The sequence below is a fragment of the Perna viridis genome, chromosome 4, assembly GCF_037379345.1.
Source record: "Perna viridis isolate PV_CMFRI_1.1 ecotype Kerala chromosome 4, ASM3737934v1, whole genome shotgun sequence".
Classification (NCBI taxonomy): domain Eukaryota; kingdom Metazoa; phylum Mollusca; class Bivalvia; order Mytilida; family Mytilidae; genus Perna; species Perna viridis.
Genome location: NC_142448.1, coordinates 21,883,612 through 21,904,466, shown reverse-complemented (window position 1 = coordinate 21,904,466; position 20,855 = coordinate 21,883,612). Strand labels below are relative to the sequence as shown.

Below are 20,855 nucleotides of genomic sequence, written 5' to 3'. Positions count from 1 at the left end.
AACTTGCTGCTCAAATTTTTATTTAACCATATTACACAAACAAAAATATATTCCAGTATAACACTCACACAAGCATTATACTAATCTTTCCCCAAGAAAAAAATGGTACCACATTGGAGTTAATGGTAAAGGTCAAGAAAGGCTTAAAGAAACCCAAAATTCACTCACATTCAAAATAAAAGGTGCATTACAGCATTACTTAGTAATTATACCCTAAAATTCTTACAGTAGCAAATCCAGGGATTTTGAAAGGGGGTGTACTATAGCTGGATTCCAGAAAAAGGGGAGTTCCAGGCTAATATTTGTTCACCTTTGCCAAAGTTTGCACAAAATTAATAAACTTTTCAAATAAAAGATGGGGTTCAGATTCCTAGACCTCCCAGACACACAATTGCTATCAGTGGTTAATGAGAAGTTGCAGATATAAAATGGATATCCCCCCTGTCTATCTTAGTTAACGAAAACATCAATTTTCTTTGCTTGAAGAAACCATAGATTCATTTCAATAAAGAAACAAAATAGTAGGTGCACAAAAACATTACTACATATTCATTGTTTAACAAAAAATCCATCAACTGGTTCATGTTGTGTTGTGGATACGAAATGGGTACTCCTTCCCATCTATTTGAGACAATGGCAAGTCCATGTTTTACAAATTCTGGAAATTTGTATAGGAAAATTAAAATGGAAGGTGCACAATGGCATTACCTATAAAACATTATTCCTTGATATATTTTTTAATTCACCAATTGATTTAAGTAGAATTAAGGATGGGAGTGGACAGGAGGACCGAGAGACAGACAAATGGCCTCATCACTATACCCACTTTAAAGAAAATTAAAATAACTTGAATGGCTCAAGATATGGGTGACACTTTATTGTATTCCTTGACTCTAGATATATCCTGGCGAAAACATGCATGACAAGTGACTTGTCAATAGAACTTTATGGCATAAGATTTCAAAGGTCAACAATGGTACAGTCAGAAAATGAAACCCATCACATGACAAAAGGGAAATAACTCTAGTTCAATTAACACGCTTTCTTCATATCAAATATTTTCATAACATATACATACATATGGTATATTCATGTTTTTATTCACTGTTACTGCAATAATTTGTGCGATCAAAGGTAATTAGGCCTAAAGTTTATCTGAAGCATTAGACAATGATTATCTTTCTTTATGCATATCAATAAATGATACCAAACCTTCCTCTGAAAATTTTCTCGCAATTGTCTGAAAGGTTTAGGGAAAGTTGTGCTTATAATATGAATGGCAAGGTAGACAGGGTGATTCCTGTATGCTTATCAAACTTAGTATGCAGGATGTATAATTATAAGTTGATTACCGGTAAGATATCATCAGGAGTGTTAAAGAAGACAAAGATTTATCAAGTTATTTTTTTCTATACACTTTCTGATCTTCACATGAGTATTTTCTTAGTTACTCACAGATATCATATAGTTTTTATCAATACTTTATTTGTATTTCAAGTGATTACATGATTTTTGCAAACAATTATGAATTGCCCAAATGTTCGTAATACCAATAATATGTACACCCATATGTAGCAAAGTGCTGTGTCGGGTCAGAGAATGAGAATATAAAATTCAATTCATATATGAAATATCCCAATTCATTACGCTGGAAATATGAATTATTACCAATTTTTATCACCATAAATTTTAGTATGACCTAATTTCAACAATACATCACATGATGAACCTGTTTCTATATTCATAGCCACCCAAGTACTTATAGCATAGCAATAGTGTACATTATTCTTACCTTTCATCCTCTGAGTCAGAAGAGTTACCTCCCTTGTGTTGTGTCAGTGTATGAATCAGTACAGAAGTTATCATGATTGTATTAGTATCATCCTCACTATCACTATCAACCTTGTCTACCTTTTGATCAGAGTTAACAGTCATAAATGGCACTGTCTTGGCTCTCAATGACGGAGCCTCAGTCTGATTTAAATCAGCTGTCAAAGGTTGTGACATGATAGTTCTGTATTGAGATGAATCAAGTTTTTCTGCATTTCTTGTCATAATTTAATGTTCTCCTTTCAAAAGTTAAACTAACAAAACTTTTTTTTAGTTGAAACAAGATGTCTATAAAAGGATATTAACAAAACAAATCCAATCCAAATACTAGCAATAAATTCATTAATAGCTTAGGAGAATTTCCTCAATTAAACATCTACAAATTGAACTTTACTGCACAAAAACCATGTGATCACTTGTGAAACCTTTCAAATTACATTATAATTTCTAAAGTTTTTCACAGATCAAGAAACCACACAATATAAATTAACAATTACACCTCCATCCATACAAATTGATGACAACTATTAAAGACTTTGACAATATTTAAGCACTGTAAGTTTGTATTTCACATCTATATGTATTGTCAACAGGAAAACCTCTTATGCAGAAGCTCCAAACCTTTTAAACAGAACACTTCACTTTATTCTTTAATTCTGTCCTTTCAAATTAATACAACAATAGAATTCACTTGATATTTCCTACTAAATCACAATCTTTATATTCTGAATTGTGTCCTTTCTCAGTAAATGAATGACTGAAATCTATGATATAATCCAGTTAACAAAATCATTCAAACCTTCACAATAATTTTTAAATCAAGAAATATTTGTTGATGTTACAGATCAGAGTCAGCTTTCCTCTATAACATTGTCATAAATACATTAACATTGTAGTTAAAGACCAACTCTATAAAGACTGCAGTAGGTGCCTGGTTTTTTTAATTCAGTTACACCTTGGTATACTTTCTCAACCAGCAAAATCATATCAAACCAACTCCAAACTCAAATCCTTGAAAAAAATTGACAAATTCATATTACTACCAATTTATCCTTGAATTGACATCTTTACTATCAATTTACCAGTGAGCTTAATTTTAGGCCATTAAGATCCGACTTGGAAGACAAACTTTAACATTACTAATGATAAGGTTGTTTTCTCTCAATCCTAACAACTAAGTCAATATAAGCTATTCTGACAAAGATCTTACATTTAATTTGACAAAAATAAATACAATCATTTCTTATTAAACTTTTCACATACCACAAATACATATAAAGTGGCTTTTAATTGAAAAATTTGTAAAAAATGGACCCATTTATATTAACAGATAACTTAAGCTATGTCTCCTGTGTATACACATGTAGTAACAATCAACAGTAAAAAAAATCTTCAAGATAAAAAAAATAAGTTGATTACTAAAAGGAGATATTTATTTTTCTAAAAAAATCTTTTAAATCCAAGTTTCAATAAATGAGACAAGAATTATAACAAACAAGAGGGTCCCAGGAGCCAGAATTGCTCACCTGGTTGAATTTTGCCATTCAAAGGTAATAAATTTAACAATAAGTCATCCAACAATTTCGACTCAAGAAGTCTTTGGTAGGACTTATCATAAGGATCATTTCAACAACTGAAAGTTTCTTTTAATCTATAATAGTTTTCAAGACATTGACTGAAAACTGTAAAAAAAAGAAGTATTTTTTTCACTTTTCAAGGGCAATAACTCTTACAAGGAGTTGTCTGACAACTTTTATCCCTGAAAATTATTGCAGTCCTAATAACAAGAATCATTTCAGCTATTGAAAGAATTTAGCTTAACCTAATGGTTTTGGAGATATATGCAAAAAACTACTGTCTGTTCCCTATGTTCTACTTTAAGTAACAGCAGCCATGTTTTTTGACCAATCAAAAATCCCCACATCAGTTTTATGCAGGTTACACCAAGGAACATGCATACAAAGTTTGGCTCCAATTGATCAAATAATGTCAGAGGAGAAGATTTTTGAAAGAAATAGCATTAATTAAAAATAGCAAAAAAACATAAAAAAAATTTCAAGAACTCCAACATGTCTAAACCGTTTAAAAACGAATAATTGACTATAAATAGATCTCATCAAGCTGAACACTATTACCCTATGTCAAAATTTAGCTTATCCTAAAGGTTTTGGAGATATATGCAAAAAACAAATGTCTGACACCTATGTTCTATTTTTAGTAATGGCGGCCATTTTTTTGACAGATAAAAAAGTCCCCACAACAGTTCTTTGCAGGATACTCCAAGGAACATTCATACCAATTTTAGTTTCAATTGGTCCTGTAGTGTCAGTGGAGGAGGTTTTTGAGGAAATAACATTTAAAAATAGCAAAAATCGTTTAAAAAGGGCAATAACTCCAACATGGCTTAACAGATTATAACCAAAATCTGACCAGAGATAAATCTCACCATGCTGAACACTTTTGCCCAATGTCAGATTTTAGCTTAACCAAACAGTTTTGAAGATATATGCAAAAAACTACTGCCTGATCCCTATGTTCTATTTTCAGTAACAGGGGCCATGTTTTTCAACGAATCAAAAATTCCCACTTCAGTTTTATGAAGTACCCCAAGGAACATTCATACCAGTTTTGGTTCTATTTAGTCAAGTAGTTTCGGAGGAGAAGAGTTTTGTATAATTGTTAATGATGACGACGACAATGGATGACGACAAGGACGGACGACGACGACGGACGCCAAGTGATGGGAATAGCTCACATGGCCTTTGTCACTAGACATATCTCTTATATTTACTGGTAACAAAGATAAAATACTACCACTAGAATTGTGTATCATCTATCAGAATTTCCTTTCATCATTCTCTTTAATAGAAAAGGTAAAAAAAAAAATAAGTTATTTATTTAATATCAATTGAATTTGATATTCTGGTCATAGAGGTATAATGCTCATTTAAATTATTCAAAGACTGTTTAAGTACAAATGCAAAAGGTATAAAACTAGAGAATCCCAGTTCACCTCTCCGTTGAGGATCTCCCAGAAGCTGAAATAGCTCACCTCTCCATTGAGGATCTCCCAGAAGCTGAAATAGCTTACTTCTCCGTTGAGGATCTCCCAGGAGCTGAAATAGTTCACCTCTCCGTTGAGGATCTATACAGTGCCAAATTTCAATATTTATGTAAAGAAGTTTGGTTAATAGAAGTAAGAATAATTCCATAATTAAGAAATGTCTTTATCTAAATTTTCTTTCTTTCTGGTTTATAGTCTTTTTACCAAATGAAACAAAAGAGTGTGTTTTCTTTTTGTCTTTTCCCATTTTCATTTGTGCATATGATTACTATTATTAATCTAGAGTACAAAGTGAACACCAAAATATGACACTGCAAATTTGCTTTAAGAGAAAAGAAACAGTGGTTTCATTTTTAAAACTTCAGTAAAGAGATTTTTTTAAGAACTTTTTATCAACATAAATGTGAAGGTTGAACTGTTTGGTGGACCAATGTCCACGCCTTTAAAAAAGCTTTAAAAATGTTAACATCTTTCCAATAGAGATAAATGGCCATATTGGGCTGATGTAAGACTTAATTCTTTTTCTACTGTAAAAATTCCAAAAATTGAAGGCTTATGGTACCAGTATCGTATTGCATATCCCTGAGCAGGTGTACGTCAAAACATGGATGCTATAAAAATATAGTGCATTTTCTTTTTGCCTCTCTACAAACTAATATTTTGTCAAAAGATATGAACAATGACTTATAAGATAGAGCAAACATCACACTGTAAGATGAAGAACTTTTTTAAAAGAAAATCTAACATAATATCATAAAAATGTTCCACTGAAAAGGTTGGTTTGGTGAGTGCAAAACGAAAGTGAAAGTAGGGAAAATGGCTATTTATAGTTTGAGACTACTTTTCTGTCCGATCTTCGTGGACTCACCCTATTTTCTTTGCGGGAAATTATTTTTTCACATGTCCTTAGAAATGCTACATAAGTGAAAGTTTTATTGAATCAATTTACATATTTTTTTAAAAATCCTAAAAATATGCACTTCACTATAGAAGTCTATGGGAAAATTAATACGATACTGAGACCTAGTAAGCCAGTTTTTCAAGTAAAGTTGGATATTCAGCAAGTGGTCTTTACCAGCTGAAAAAGTAGTACCCCAATGCAGGTAACACTTTTAAGATGAATTAGCCAACTTTTGAACCTGATTTTTTATGGTAGCTCTGGTTTTTTGCATTTATGATTAATCTTTACCAAATTTGGAAATGCATTTTGTTTTCATGAATTTGTATAATATCAGTTCAATAAAATTATTACCTTGACTGTTTATGATGAGCATATCTATATTCATGTAACCTAAATCAAGTAATACTCCTGCATAAAGGATAGTTTTCAAGTTACAACACATTTTAAGTATGTGGTTAGGACTTGAAAATAGTCATTTTCCATACATTGCCTCTTATATATGAAAAAATGAATATTTTTTTTATTTTTTGTTTTTCTTTCAAATAAATAGCTAAAATGAGTTGCCATAGAACTGTGTGGTTGATTTAAACACAGAAATGTCACAAAAGTCAACAGCCAATTTTTTAGTGGACTTTTTTTAGTGGTTCCAATGGACAGATTCTAATGCGGCAAGAAAAATAAAGGTGTTTTTTTATATAAAAACTAATTTTTTTCAAAAAGTATCTAAAGCAGACAGTTGTTATTATAATATTTATACCAATAAACTATTTTTCTTGCATCATAGCTATCTGTTTTAAAGAAAAAGTCCTTTTCCTGTCATATTGAGGTCCATTTGTATCTGCCTGGGGTACCAAAATGGCTGAAAATCTGTATTTTCTGCATATGAAAAGCTATATTTTTTTAAAACTATGATATTGGTATAATTTTTTTGGGGTTTATTATAATTGAAATGACCATATCTATAGTTTAAAACAGTTGGTTGTACCGGTCATTATACTTTACTTTAAACAAGAGGCTCCCTTGAGTTAAAGACAAAAAAGGAGGTTCGGATATTAATATTTCCATATATGGAACTCACAAGTGGAGATTAAATAATGATTTGGAACTCATAGTACAGCTCATGTATCTACCATGACAGAATAAACCACAAATTTGCTTAGTTTGACTAATGCAGCAGCTTTTTATCAAAAGTAATATTTTCTGGCTAACATTGAGATATTAGTCTCATGCCTGGAATAGGGTACCTATATAAAAATTTTAATAGAAAACTCATGTTTATAGCAGGGCAATGATATTCTGAATTTTCAGTATGAAAAGGAATACTCTAGCAGAAAAACAACAACTTCTATGATTATATTGAAATGATTATTAGTAATAGGTACCAGTATCGTATTGCATATCCCTGAGCAGGTGTACGTCAAAACATGGATGCTATAAAAATATAGTGCATTTTCTTTTTGCCTCTCTACAAACTAATATTTTGTCAAAAGATATGAACAATGACTTATAAGATAGAGCAAACATCACACTGTAAGATGAAGAACTTTTTTAAAAGAAAATCTAACATAATATCATAAAAATGTTCCACTGAAAAGGTTGGTTTGGTGAGTGCAAAACGAAAGTGAAAGTAGGGAAAATGGCTATTTATAGTTTGAGACTACTTTTCTGTCCGATCTTCGTGGACTCACCCTATTTTCTTTGCGGGAAATTATTTTTTCACATGTCCTTAGAAATGCTACATAAGTGAAAGTTTTATTGAATCAGTTTACATATTTTTTTAAAAATCCTAAAAATATGCACTTCACTATAGAAGTCTATGGAAAAATTAATACGATACTGAGACCTTATGGATTAAACATTACAAAAACCATGTAAAATTGAATTATCTCCCTTGGCACAATAATAAACACTTCTTATTTTTAAGTTTTTTTTCATTATTATGTGGCCACATCCATATAGACAATTACAATGCCATACCTTTATAGGATCATGCAATATTTGTTGTCATATAGAAAAAAAAAATCATCAATATTAACCTTTCAGTGATCATTTCTATCAGTTTGGTAGCTTTGTTATTACCTTTTAATACTTGTCTCTATTAAGGAACTGTTGAACTTCCCATCAATGACATCACAGACCACCCTTACCTTAACAAATAAAGGGTCTTTTCTATTTGATAAAACTTTCAAGCTTGTAAAATTTAACATGTCAAGGCCAATCATTCACGAAAGGAAATCAAGGGAACCTGGATTTAAACAGTAATCAAAAGAATACAATCCAAGGATAATGACTAGAAAGGGAAAATAGTTATACACAGCAAAGAACAAGAAATAACCAAAAAAACATGTACAAAAAAAAACAAAACAAAAGTAAATGAGCAAACCTAACTCCACTAAAAACTGGGAGCATGGACCAGTTGCACCAGGAGGGTAAGCCTAAGGAAAATTTCAAGCACCAAATAGTACCATTTGTATCTTTTTAACAATAAAGTGTTTCTAATATGGTTTTCATGTGCTGTAATGCAAAAACAAACAAAAATTACAAAACTGACCTTTCAGGAGTAATAAAGAGTTGTTATTTAGTTCTTACCAAATTGAGACTTCTGTAAGGCATATCATTAGCAGTTGAAAGTTTCTTTCAATCAAATACAGTTTTCAAGATAAAGGTAAAAGCCAAAAAAACAGCAAAAAACATCTTTTGTCTTTCAAGACGAGTAACTTCTCTAAGGTGTGGTTGTTTAAGAAATAATTCATGTAGGGGGTAGATTAGTACCCATTTGAACATGGGTACTGCATTTATATCTGATTATTTAACACCGAGTGACAGGGAGGTGTTAAATGAAAATATAAACGCCAAACCCATGTTAAAATGAGTACAAATCTACCCCTGGAAGAAATTATTTCTTTTTTAATATGACAAATACGGTAATTTTTGTGACAAAAATTGCCCTAGGCGTAGCCAAAGTAATGGCTGTTCCGTTTAACCTCCCCCATATGGAAGTTGGATTAAATGTGTTAAATGTGTGAATTTACATAATTGATTTCAATTAGATAACCTCTCAGTCGTTAAATCATTGTGTAAACATTTTTAAATAAGTGTTTTGTCTCAAAGTGACAGTGAAAGAAAAGAGACAGTGCACAGGTGCAGAAGGTGGGATTGTACCAACATATACTGTTCGACAATATAAAGAAGTCATCAGGACCATTCATTAATACCATGTTTCATAAAAAAGTACCATTATCAGGACTCTAAAAATTATAACTCAAAGAACGACAGAATTTCTTTCTATTTTGATAAAGTGAAACCAGTCTATACCAAACACCTGTCCGACTGAATGTTTCATTTAGACAATTGTTTGGTTTACACAAGTTCAAAATGCATTGACATTGTGATAAAAGTTCCTGAAAGGAATCAGTTTTAGACAGGTTTCCAATTTATTCAGTAATTTTCAATTTGTTCTGTGTTTGGTTTAGACAGGTTTCCAATTTGTTCAGTGTTCAATTTAGACAGGTTTTCAATTTATTCAGTGTTCAGATTGAACAGGTTCCTCTATACCACTTAAGAAACAATTGTACTACACTACATGGAACATATGGAAGATAAGACACTCAGATTATAAACTGTCAATCAAAAGACTTAAGATAAATACAGAATAAGTTAATTGTATAATCTTAATCAACAGAACACCTTGGTCACATGATTTTTAATTAACCAAAAAACATTATATCAAATGTGACTGTAGGCATGATCACAGTATGACAATACCATTACAATTACAGTTATCTCCCTTTCAACATTGTATAATGTCGTGTTTATGTAAAACTTTCTGATCTCTGTTATGACTTACTGTTCAATATTTTCAGGGTTATCAAAGCTCTGCTTTCTTTTCTTCTCAGTAGCTTGTCGTAGCTGTAAAAAAAAAAAGTAATAACTCATCTCAAAAATGATTGACAAACTAACCAAATTCTACAACACATTCAAAACAAAAATAAGCATTTCTAAATTGACCTATACCACAGAGAATTTATTTTAGAGCAGCATAATATAAAAACAATGAACTTTTATAATGGTATAAAAAACTGCTTTAAAAAATCTAACTCTGTAATAATAAATCTTAGAAATACAAGTCAATAAAAAAAGATCAATCTATTATGAGTTTGAGGATATATTACCCTTTTTCTGACGCAGACGGTATAGTTTCGGTTTTACCCTTTGACCTTAAGGACGCTCCTCTATTGAAACACAAGTCACCTGATCACAATTCTATTTCCCTGATTGGCCAAATACTGATAACTTAATGGTGCGCGAAAAAAAACTGTATCAAAATTGAAATTGCGTGCCACGTGTCATTTCCTTGAATGAAATGTAGAAACTTGTAAGTGAAAAGAACAACATTTTACTGTGTTGGCTATCTATTCTTTTAAAGATAGTACTTGTAAATCAATTGACTGATATATAGTTTGCACATCAAGATGGTCTTCTATTATAAAATACCTTGGTTAATCACAAAAAATTAACAATGAGAAACAAGATAAAGGAACAAAATTTGTAACAAAATGCCCTCTTTTGAGAGGTTGTGCTTCACAACCTGTGAAGCAATTTTTGAACGAAAATTATCCAGAAGTTGGTAATGCAAGCACACAATGTAACTTTGTCAAAAATTAAAAACAATTCTATGTAATTTCTAATCAATTCCAGGCCAAATCAAGGTTTGATCCTTTACCAATATGTTTTTCAGATTGGGATTATTTGAATCACAAATTGTAGACCAATCAATGTTAATGACTTCACAAATCAGTTGATACATTACAACCAAGTTGCAAAAAAAGGACCAACCAATCAGACAGCTTTTTACAAATCAAATTAAGTTAATTACAATAACATACAGTGTGCCCCATTCCCAGCATATTTTGCTGAAAAAATCTAACAGTTCAGAATTTAAAATTTTTTAAGTAGAAATCTGCTCCAAATAGCATGTGCATACCTTCACCATGCAAGTTTGAAATATGGTAGAATACAGATCACACAATGTGTGCATCCCTAATAGTAATGGACAATGAAAGACAGATGGAGTTGGAGTCGCCCTAGAGGAATGGGGTGATGAAAAAAAAAGATGTCCTGAAGAGTGAAGATACAGTTTTAAAGATTTTTCAGATCCTATATGAGTCTTTCTTACTGGATCAAATGGAGAAGTCAAAAATAGAGTGATATACAAAATACTGCAAGTATAAATCTTGTCAATCCATAGAAACATTCCTTTATCTATGGTGCATGATGAGTGTTAAAAGGAAAACTGAAGTGCATTTACTGGAAAATAAATCGATTTATTACTTATCAGTACATAATATTGGCTATCAAGGGACACTTCGCTGCACATTATATGACTTTGAAAATTTACAATGAAGTGATGACATCAGTATTACACAACTTCTGAGAGATTATTGTATAATAAATCTTCAGTAAAACTCTTCAATCTCCATATAAAATCTGAAACATCTATCAAATGCTAGGGAAAAAGTAAATCTGGTTACTAACTCTAAAAGTAAACAAGTGATGTTGAGGGGCTACAGAAATATATATTATCGTTTAGTAATGAGTGGTTTAAAATATTTCTTCTCTTGAGATAGTAAATTAAGAATTAAAACTTAAGCTTTAGCCAGCATTTATTACATTTCATTTTTAATTTTACCATAGAGAGTGGAGAAATAACTAAAAATCAAGAAGAGGCGGAAGGAGAATCAGTTTTCTCAATAATTTATTGTTTTTGTTCATAGAAATTTTAAATTTTATGATCAAGAGTAAAATTACCAAATTAATTTCACATGTGAATTATTGTGTTATTGTCTCTTTGACAAATACACCATACCTATTCTGGTTATACTGAAATTTATTACACAGGGAACATTAGATAATTCACTGCTATACACATAATAAACATTATTAATAGTACTTTATGTGATAACTGTAACGCTTGTTATCAGACTAATTCTATTTTAAGTTCAAATGTAATAATGCATCAATGATGAACAAGTAAAATAACTATTATGATCAGTACCCAATACAGATGAATGTCCACATCCCTACCAAGTTCTGTTACCTATTTGATTGGTCACTTTACTTTTAATTTGGTTATACTAGTAACAAATAACACAGTGAAAACTGTCTAAACCAAATAATTTTCAGACTGATGGAATTTGTTTTGATTTCACAGGTTCAAAATACATTTAAATTGATATTGAGGGATTAAAGAACCAAAAGAAGTTTAGTTAGACAGGTTTCCAGTTTGTTCAGAGTTTTCAATCAAATATGTTGGCTGTATTTTTGGTTGGGTGAAAATATTCTGAATTTCTTAGACCAAGAAATAATTTATAAAACATACCATTTGTTGAGTTTGTAGTAAGAGACCCATATGTGTTGTGAATCGTACATTGACAAGAGTGTTGTCATCATCAATGTACTGAAAATATGTACTCCGAGGAATAACTCCGGTGCTGTTTGGATTCAATCGGTTGCTAGCCATAACAAAACAATGTCCTCAGTTTTTAAGGAACTTACTCAACAAACAAAATCAAAATTACTATAAGTGATGTCCTGTTGGTAAAGTAGTATATCAATAATTACAAAAGAGAAAAACTCACAAAAATTAATTTGAAAAATAAAATCCATGTAAATAAACTTGTGAATGGCATTCCTTTGCATCTGTAGTTCCAAATTTATAAATAATAAGAATTATTTACTTTAAAAATAAACCCCAAAAAATTATTTAATTTAGCATGACCCAATAAAATAACAACACAAAAATGTGAACGACACAAGGCAGAAAATGAAATTTAGTTCTAATCCTTGATTAATAACTTGTAAGTTATCTGATTGTCTTACAATTTATAACATCTGTAGCGCACCTGTCAAGTTTTAATACAGATCTACAATTTATCGTCAGAAAGGGATAGTGTCAAACATGAAGAATTACAAAACCTATTGTCTTCAGTGGCAAAAAAAATCAATTCATCATTCCATTTAAAAGATAAAGTTTAATTCTATTTGATAAGACACCCATTTATCGTGAAGTAAAATATTTGTTTTAGAGTAAATACAAGGGGTGAGGGGGTAAGATGCAGATTTGTAACCCCTACCTAAAAAAGAAAAAAAATTGCAAAATAAAAAAAAGAAATTGAAAGGTTTAAGTAAGAGAGAACAAAATATATTAAATAATAGTCCCAAGCTATATCTAACCATTTCTTGTCCTTTTTAACTTATAAATGGTAATTTTATCTTCCTGTAAATCCACAAAAAAGCCAAACAATATTACGAACAGCTAATATGTTTGGAAGCATCATTAGACTTTTTAGAAGAAGAAATTCCCTTTTTCATTTAAGTCATTGACAGTATATTTTTTAAATTTCACACAATTCACCATTGAAACTAACATTACAGACCTCACCTTTTGTCAACTAAAACTGAGGTCATCAAAATGACAAGAAAGACTGGGAAAAACAATGCATCTGTCTTGAAAACAAAAAGAATTTTGAAATTTTCCCTTTTCAATCGAGTCACTCAAGGAGTTAATCAAACACTTAAAAAGTCCTCAATAAGCTAAATAACCATCTCCTCAGCTCTTTAATAAGTTGTAATTCCTTCAGAACTACCAATACTGAATTATTCAATACTTTCAGCACAACTATAAATCATTTTATCAGAGACTAAAACTATCTCACTGTTACTTACATGTTTAAAAAAGAAAGAAAAAAATGAACTTGTATTATGTTAGTCTTTTCTTGATAAACATATATAATGTCCATATATATAACTTAGCATTTTGTTTTCTCTCATAACTTTAAAATTTTGGTACGATAAACAAGAAAAGAAAGCAATAAAAATGTACTATAAAGCTTTATGGCAATGTGTAAGTATGTAACAAAGTTGTGACATGATATTACTTAAGGTCTGTAATAGTAATCCAACTTCACATATATTTCGTAATATCTTTTTCTTACAGCAATTTATTTCCACCTGAATTTTCATGCAACTTTTATTACTTTAATTTTACAATAAACTTTAATAAAAATGCAATTTACAAAGTATAAGAATTTATTTTAAGTGAAAATTGACATGTTTAGTGCTGGTAATGGGATGTGGAGAATGATTTAATCTATTTTGTAAAATTATAATGTTATCTGGTACAAATGTGTACAATTATAATGCATGGTGAGTTTGTTTCTTTTTCATTCAGCAACTGAGAAATAGAAGTACCATTAAAATACAGGTAAAATAAGTATCTACAGAAGGTCTAGTCAGAGAGACAAACAATAAAACTTTGTGACATTGTTCAAATAAAAATATAACTAAGACATGATAATTATCTAACTCAATACCCTTTAAATTTGTTGTCAGTTGAAACAAACCAAAAGAAAAAAAAAGTAGCTTCACTGCAGTAAAATGTCTGCTGTTTATCTAGGTTCACCTACAATTAAACACTGCTCTACATATATGTAGACAATTCAAAAATAAACCAACAGACATTTTTATAGGGGACACATTTAATATTGAATACCAGGCTATAATCGGTTGAAAGCTAAATAAAGTAAAATTTTGAAATTAAGCCTCATCAATCTAGTTCCATTTACTTATTTATTACAGGAGATAGACACTTTAAGCACCAGTAATTATAGAGAGTCAATGGTATCTTTCAGAGCAACAAAATAAGATCTTATCTGAGTGAACTTTCCATCAACACATTCATCTTGATAAGAATGAAGTTTATATTATTTCTACTTTATCATCATTCATAATTATTGAAATGAACAGTTCATTGAAAATTTTGGTTCACAAGTATAGTTTTTTATCAATGGTTTTAATCCATAATCAATAATGGGTCACATAATAAAAATCATCATTTTTTATGATTGGTATTTTTGTATTTATTTCCTAATACCATTAAAACGATATTTCAAATTTTCTTTGCTTGAGTGAATTAGTGTTTATTATACAAAAATGAGGTTTCATCAATCTTTTCCAAAAATTAAATACATGTATTATCAATTTTATAGAAAATTATAGTAATAAATCATTGTCTGTTTATAAACCTTCCAATGGCACTGACAGTTCTACAGCTATCACAATTATGCAATACTATGGTAATAAGGGTAATACACGATATAAATTGATTCTGTTGGGAGTAAAAGTCCTGGAATAATTTACCAATACAGTACTTATTGCAGTATATCAAAAATTCTATATTATGGGTGATTTCATCAAAAGTTTGTAAAAGGACATTAAAACATAACCTCAATACCAACTTCTGGTTCTCCCTTAACCACAGATCATCAGAAAAAAAATTCCATGCTATACATGTGTGAAATATTATTATAAAACAGCCCATGGGTGACAATCCCTATGTATGTCTAGGTTCTACAACTTTTTGGCTAAGCATAAAGTTCTCAGAAGAATATTAACTCCTGCAAAATTGTAGACAAAAACTTGAAGATATTGGAAGCATGGCTCTATGAAAAGCAGCTTCAGCATGACACATGTTGTGTCTCTATTGTATGACTTATGATGTATCATGGTTCTCAACCCAGCATTGGAAGAATTGGGATTGATATTACATACCGTGAGGGCATAACTTTTTGTAGGTTTAAACTGGTCTGGAGCTGGTAAGTCAGTTAACTACAAGTAGTCCTTTGTACATTTGTGTAATGCATAATCAGTTTCTTTAATTCTTTTTAACAAGGGACTCAGACCTGATCACACCCCCTTCTAAACAAATTGACAACAACTATTAAAGACTTAGAACATCATACTGATTAGTAGAGTCCAGACATTAATTTGAATTCTGACCAATTCAATTCACATCAAAGAAACATTAATTTGGTGAATTTTATACTGATTTTGACCACTGTTTTCTGTTTTGTTCTACTAAATATTTTTGTAAAGAATATTTTACTCACTGATACCAATGGTATAATGAAGTTGGCTGCTTTCTTCCATTTATTCGTGATGGAGCTAGTTCCTGTACTAGAAGTCACTGGAGTAACATGGTGTGACATCTCTTGTAGTACCAATCTGTGTCTACAATTTCAGTGGCAGAAAATACACACCTTGTCTGAATTGTAATACATACACTGTATATTGGCATCATCTACTGGACCACTGGTGTTAACTCAATCAAAACTTCTGTTTTGTACTAGTAAATTATATTATGAGTCTTAAAACTTATATGTTATCTAAAACTCTGGAACAGAAACATTATAACATAAGTGTTTTTATTTTATAACTGTTGATATCATGCAGTTTCCTAAGAAATAGGCACTCCTATACCAAATTTCTGGTTCCCTTTGCAGAATTTACCAAATGTTGTCTCTCAGAAACTTGCACTGTGTGTTAAAAGCTTACAAATTATATAGAACAGCCTAGAAAAAAAACATTAAAATTAAGAAAAATAAAAAATTGAGTCAAGACCCTCTGCCATGTAAAACAATTTGTTTGGTCTGAAGGATAAATTAAGATATTTGACTATAACAGGAAAGAATGCCAGAAATTTTAGTTTTTTGTCAGAAAATTAAAGTTTGTGATAACTGACATAATTTCATAATTTTAATTTTGCTTTATATATATGTAGGATTTCAAATAACTGGAGAATAGCAGTAGATATTGATCTGGTAATGAAACAAAATGAAACTGTTTTTCTCATAATATAAGAAATGTTTTCATCCTTCCATTACACTGATAACATTAATTTATATACACAACATCAGGATAACTCAAGACAATTGACAAGTTCTTTTGTCATTTTTATTAAAGATAACAAATTTCTTCAACACAGTACAAAATTATCTAGAAAACCTTTTTTCCTATTTTTTTATAAAGCAGCTTTTCTGAAATCAATATACAAATATTGTCTTACCTGGGACATTAATATAATGGAACACAATTTTAAATGAGAGAGGACCAGAGCCAGAAATAAGGAAATACATTAGTACTCAGAAGCAATCAAACTTGTGACTATAAACACAGTACTGAAGCTCCATTGAAGGTATCAAGAGGCTGACAAAGGCCAAAAGGTCATATAAAAAGTTCTACCAAAAATCCTCTTATTTAGGCTTTCCTGAACTAATTTGAAAACCTAGCATAACTAAATTCTATAATTCATTATCTCTACAATGTATACTAAAATCTCACTTTAAAACACTTGATTTTACTACCTATACATGATTCACAGACCTTGTTAGAATCTCTCAGCTTCCTTTTCAATATCCATGCTCCTGAAAAACACCAAGCAGACTAAAAGATAAGCCTGAAACAATTTCAATTATTTAAATGACAAACATCTATACTTCTGGAAGTAACTGATTCAAATTTCCATTTCTAACAAAATATGATATTTAAAACACATATCTCCATCAATAACCTGACTACCAAGGTAAAGCAGTGTACCTGGTCCTTAAGTTAGGTAACCTTTAAAGAACTATCTCTGTCCTGCAAGTTTTAACTAATATGTTTGTAGAAAGTTCAAATTTCTTTTCTAAAGACCACTTAAAGTAATCAATAACAAAAGCTTTATCATGGTAACTTTACATAGCCTTATCAAATTACTATTAAAATTGCAAATTTTATTTCGGTTTTACAGCCAATCCATTTTTACAACTTTATTAAGTGAAATAGAAAGAAGGACTTTATAATAACATTGATGTAGAAAATTTGTTTTGAAGCTGGAAAGTCTATAAGTGAATGTGTTGCATATTTTTCTAGAAGAAAATTTTGACTCTCTGGGTTTGCCAACTATTTACAACTGCAACTGTCAATTGGGAACAAAGCTATACCTTGACCTGTTACCCAGTAGGATAAATTCTCATATAAACAAGTCCCCTACCAGAAGAAACGTCTGTTAAAGAGAACAGAATGCAAACTTCATGCAGAATTTGAAAAACAAACAAGACGCTCCAATGAGCCTGAATCACTTACCTGGTTCAGTTTTTGCCTTTCAAGGGCAATAACTCTAACAAGGAGTTGTCCAACAATTTTTACTCAAAAGAAGACTTAGGTAGGATATATCTTCAGGATCATTTCATCAATTGAAAGTTTCTTTTTATCTATTATAGTTTTCAAACTGCTGAAAACATAATTTTTAACATTTCAAGGGCAATAACTCTTAACAAGGAGCCATCCCACATCTTTTATCCAATGCAGACTTTTGTAGGCCTTATCATAAGGGTCATTTCAGCAATTGAAAGTTTCTTTCTATCTTGAATAGTTTTCACTCAATTAAAATTAAGACCTCACAGCTTTTTTTTATTTTTTCTGCTTGTCAAGAAAACAAATAAAAATTGGAGGGACTAATTTTAATTGGACTGTCAGAGTTTTCAAGATGTTGGTTAATAAAGAGCTGCGCTTTAAGCCCATGATACACATGTTGCCCTTTAAATTGCCCTTAAGCTTTCAATGAATTTATATGATTAACTAGAAATACTGTGAGACCTGTTAAATACCCTCCCCCATAAAAAAAGTAAATAAAAAATGCACAAAAAATTTGGCACTATCAAGGCTACTTCAAGTTAAACAAGTTGTTTGTCTTGAATTTTCATACATTTCTATCTTGTTCAAAACACACTTTTCTGACAAGGTTACCAAGTACCTTTTATATTTTTAAGTCAATCATCATAATAAATGATTTTTCAACAAATGAAATTTCCTTGGCCGTTTCCGCCATTTTTTAAAGTGTAAAACTTCATAAAATTTGACATTTATACAAATCGGAAGGGAGCTTACTTCAATAGATATGAGCAATTCACCAAAGTTTCATAAAAGTTTGTGAAAGTGTCTTTGAATAATTGTGCAAAAGCTTGAAAATCCCCCATTTTTTAAGTATAAAAATTCATAACACGGGAACAATGAATCTGAAATTTATAAAAAAAATTTAAAGGGTGCTTAGTTCAATAGATATGAACAATTCACCAAAGTTTCATAAAAGTTCATGAAAGTGTTTTTGAGTTATTGCCTGAAGTGTGGACAATGAACGGAGGGGCACTGGTATCCAATGCAGACTTTTGTAGGCCTTATCATATGGATCATTTCGCCAACTGATTGATTGATTGTTGGGGTTTAATGCCCGAGCAGCAATATTTCAGCTATATTCAGGCAATTCGGCAATTGAAAGAATTTGGCTAATCCTAATGGTTTTGGGGGCATATGAGAGAAAAACTATATTCTATTTTTAGTAATGGTGACCATGCTTTTCGACGGATCAAAAATCAACACATCAGTTCTATGCAGAATACCCCAAGGAACATTTATACTTAGTTTGGTTCTTATTGGTCCAGTAGATTTAGAGGAGAAGAGTTTAGAAAAATTTTTAAAGACAATGACGACAATGATGGATACCAAGTGATGGCAGGAAACTTCAAGTCTGCATTATTTTTCTAAGACCAAGGGCGATAGCTCAGCAAAAAATCAAGATGGGAAAAAAATTTGAAATCAAACTGTAACTTGCCATGGTTAAAAGATTAACCAAATATCACATGAATATCTGCACACATGACAAAAAAACAGGACCAAGATTTTGACTTTCAAAGTATGTGACTCATCTTGTTAACAAGCATCAAAATTTCAATCTTTCAAAGTCAGTTACTCATCCTGTTAACAAGCACAAAGATTTTGATCTTTCAAAGTCAGTCACTCATCTTTTTAACAAACACCAAATTTTTGACATTTCAAATCTGTTGAACATATGAGAGTTTGACCATTTAATGTCAGTCACTCAGCCACAAAGTTAGTCTCTATGACTATATACCATACCATAAACATAAGATTTGATTTATGCAAAAATAGGTTAAATCAATTTTTTGCAAAGCTCATTATCACAACAATGTGTACAGGCACTTTCTACAGCAGATCAACCTACAAAGTGCTAAAATATTTTACGTTTATTATTTTATAATACATGTACTAACCGCCTCTTCCATTTGCACTCTATTGTGCCTTCCTTTTCCTTTGAAGGTCCCTGCTTTACCATCATGGAATCTTTTGAGAAGAAATCTAAAAAAAATATCAACATAAGATATTTGTAGTCTACATGTACATTTCATTTTGGCTCCTCAGGTTTTATAAACTAGTACATAAAAATAATATATATATTATCATCCACTTAATTAATATATACATCTAGTTTTGTGTGTGGAATTAACAAGTAATTACTCCGTAATTTCAAATATTCATATAATAAAATCAAAGACTGGTTTTCAAAGTCGCTAATCATCAAATAGTGTATGCCACTGATTTTGGCTTACTTTCAACATCCGAAATGGCACAAATGTGATATGCTTTAAAATCAAGTGACTTCCACTAGAATCTTGGTTCCCTTGATGTAATTACTCTTTCCTAACCGTGATGACCAGAATTTTTTCAATCAAAGCAAATGGTTACCATGAACCAGATTAAACAACTGGCAATGGCTATATATTGATATCGGGGCCCCGATAATGTATATGACCTATATAGTCAATTGTGCCGAGCCCCTGTGTCTGAATCTAGAAACTGGGTAATGTTAAATGCTAACTGATCATTTCATCTTTTAATGAATGCTTTCCATTTTAATACAAACAAAACGTCATGTCACTAATGCCTTTTTATGTAAAATTGACAAAAATGTGTTGAATGTCCTAGCACCCACCAACCCAACCCACCCTTTTCTGAGGAACCCAAGCTGTCACCCCACTTTTCAAAGTGTCTGGGTCCGTCCCTGAATCTAGGGTATTATACTCTATAGTTGTGTCAACATATATTTGTTCTTCTTAAGTTATTAAAAGGCAGATAGCCTGATAGGTCTTCAGTACTTTACATTGTATATTATTGCACACCTTGATTAACTTACCCATTCGACATTTGTTAATAATAAGATTCATTGCAAAGAAAAAAGGGAACACGTAATAATAATATGTTTTTAAAGTTCCACTTTTTGTGTTAGAAGGCAAATACACTTATTAAATAAATAGAAGCGAACAAAATGAATCGCATTTCCCGCCAAAATTTCTTCGAGTTATTTCCCCTGCAACACTAGACGGCGGG

The 20,855-nt window shown here is 30.9% G+C and overlaps 1 protein-coding gene across 5 annotated transcripts in view; it reads right to left on the bottom strand.

Moving 5' to 3' along the window:
- LOC148619317 (cilia- and flagella-associated protein 337-like) overlaps positions 1–19,826 on the bottom strand; it is a 48,366-nt gene extending 28,540 nt beyond the window's left edge. For 3 of the 5 annotated variants that reach the window (XM_088579059.1, XM_088579063.1, XM_088579060.1), the window contains exon 1: positions 1,793–2,070. In XM_088579059.1, coding sequence (XP_088435185.1) covers positions 1,793–2,055 — 263 coding nt within the window. In that variant the 5' untranslated portion in view covers positions 2,056–2,070. Of the gene's footprint in view, positions 1–1,792; positions 2,071–9,642; positions 9,705–12,174; positions 12,422–15,742; positions 15,864–17,015; positions 17,057–19,741 lie in introns of those variants that run through there. The other 2 variants (XM_088579062.1, XM_088579061.1) reach the window with 2 other exon arrangements.
- Between the last annotated feature and the right edge of the window lie 1,029 nt (positions 19,827–20,855).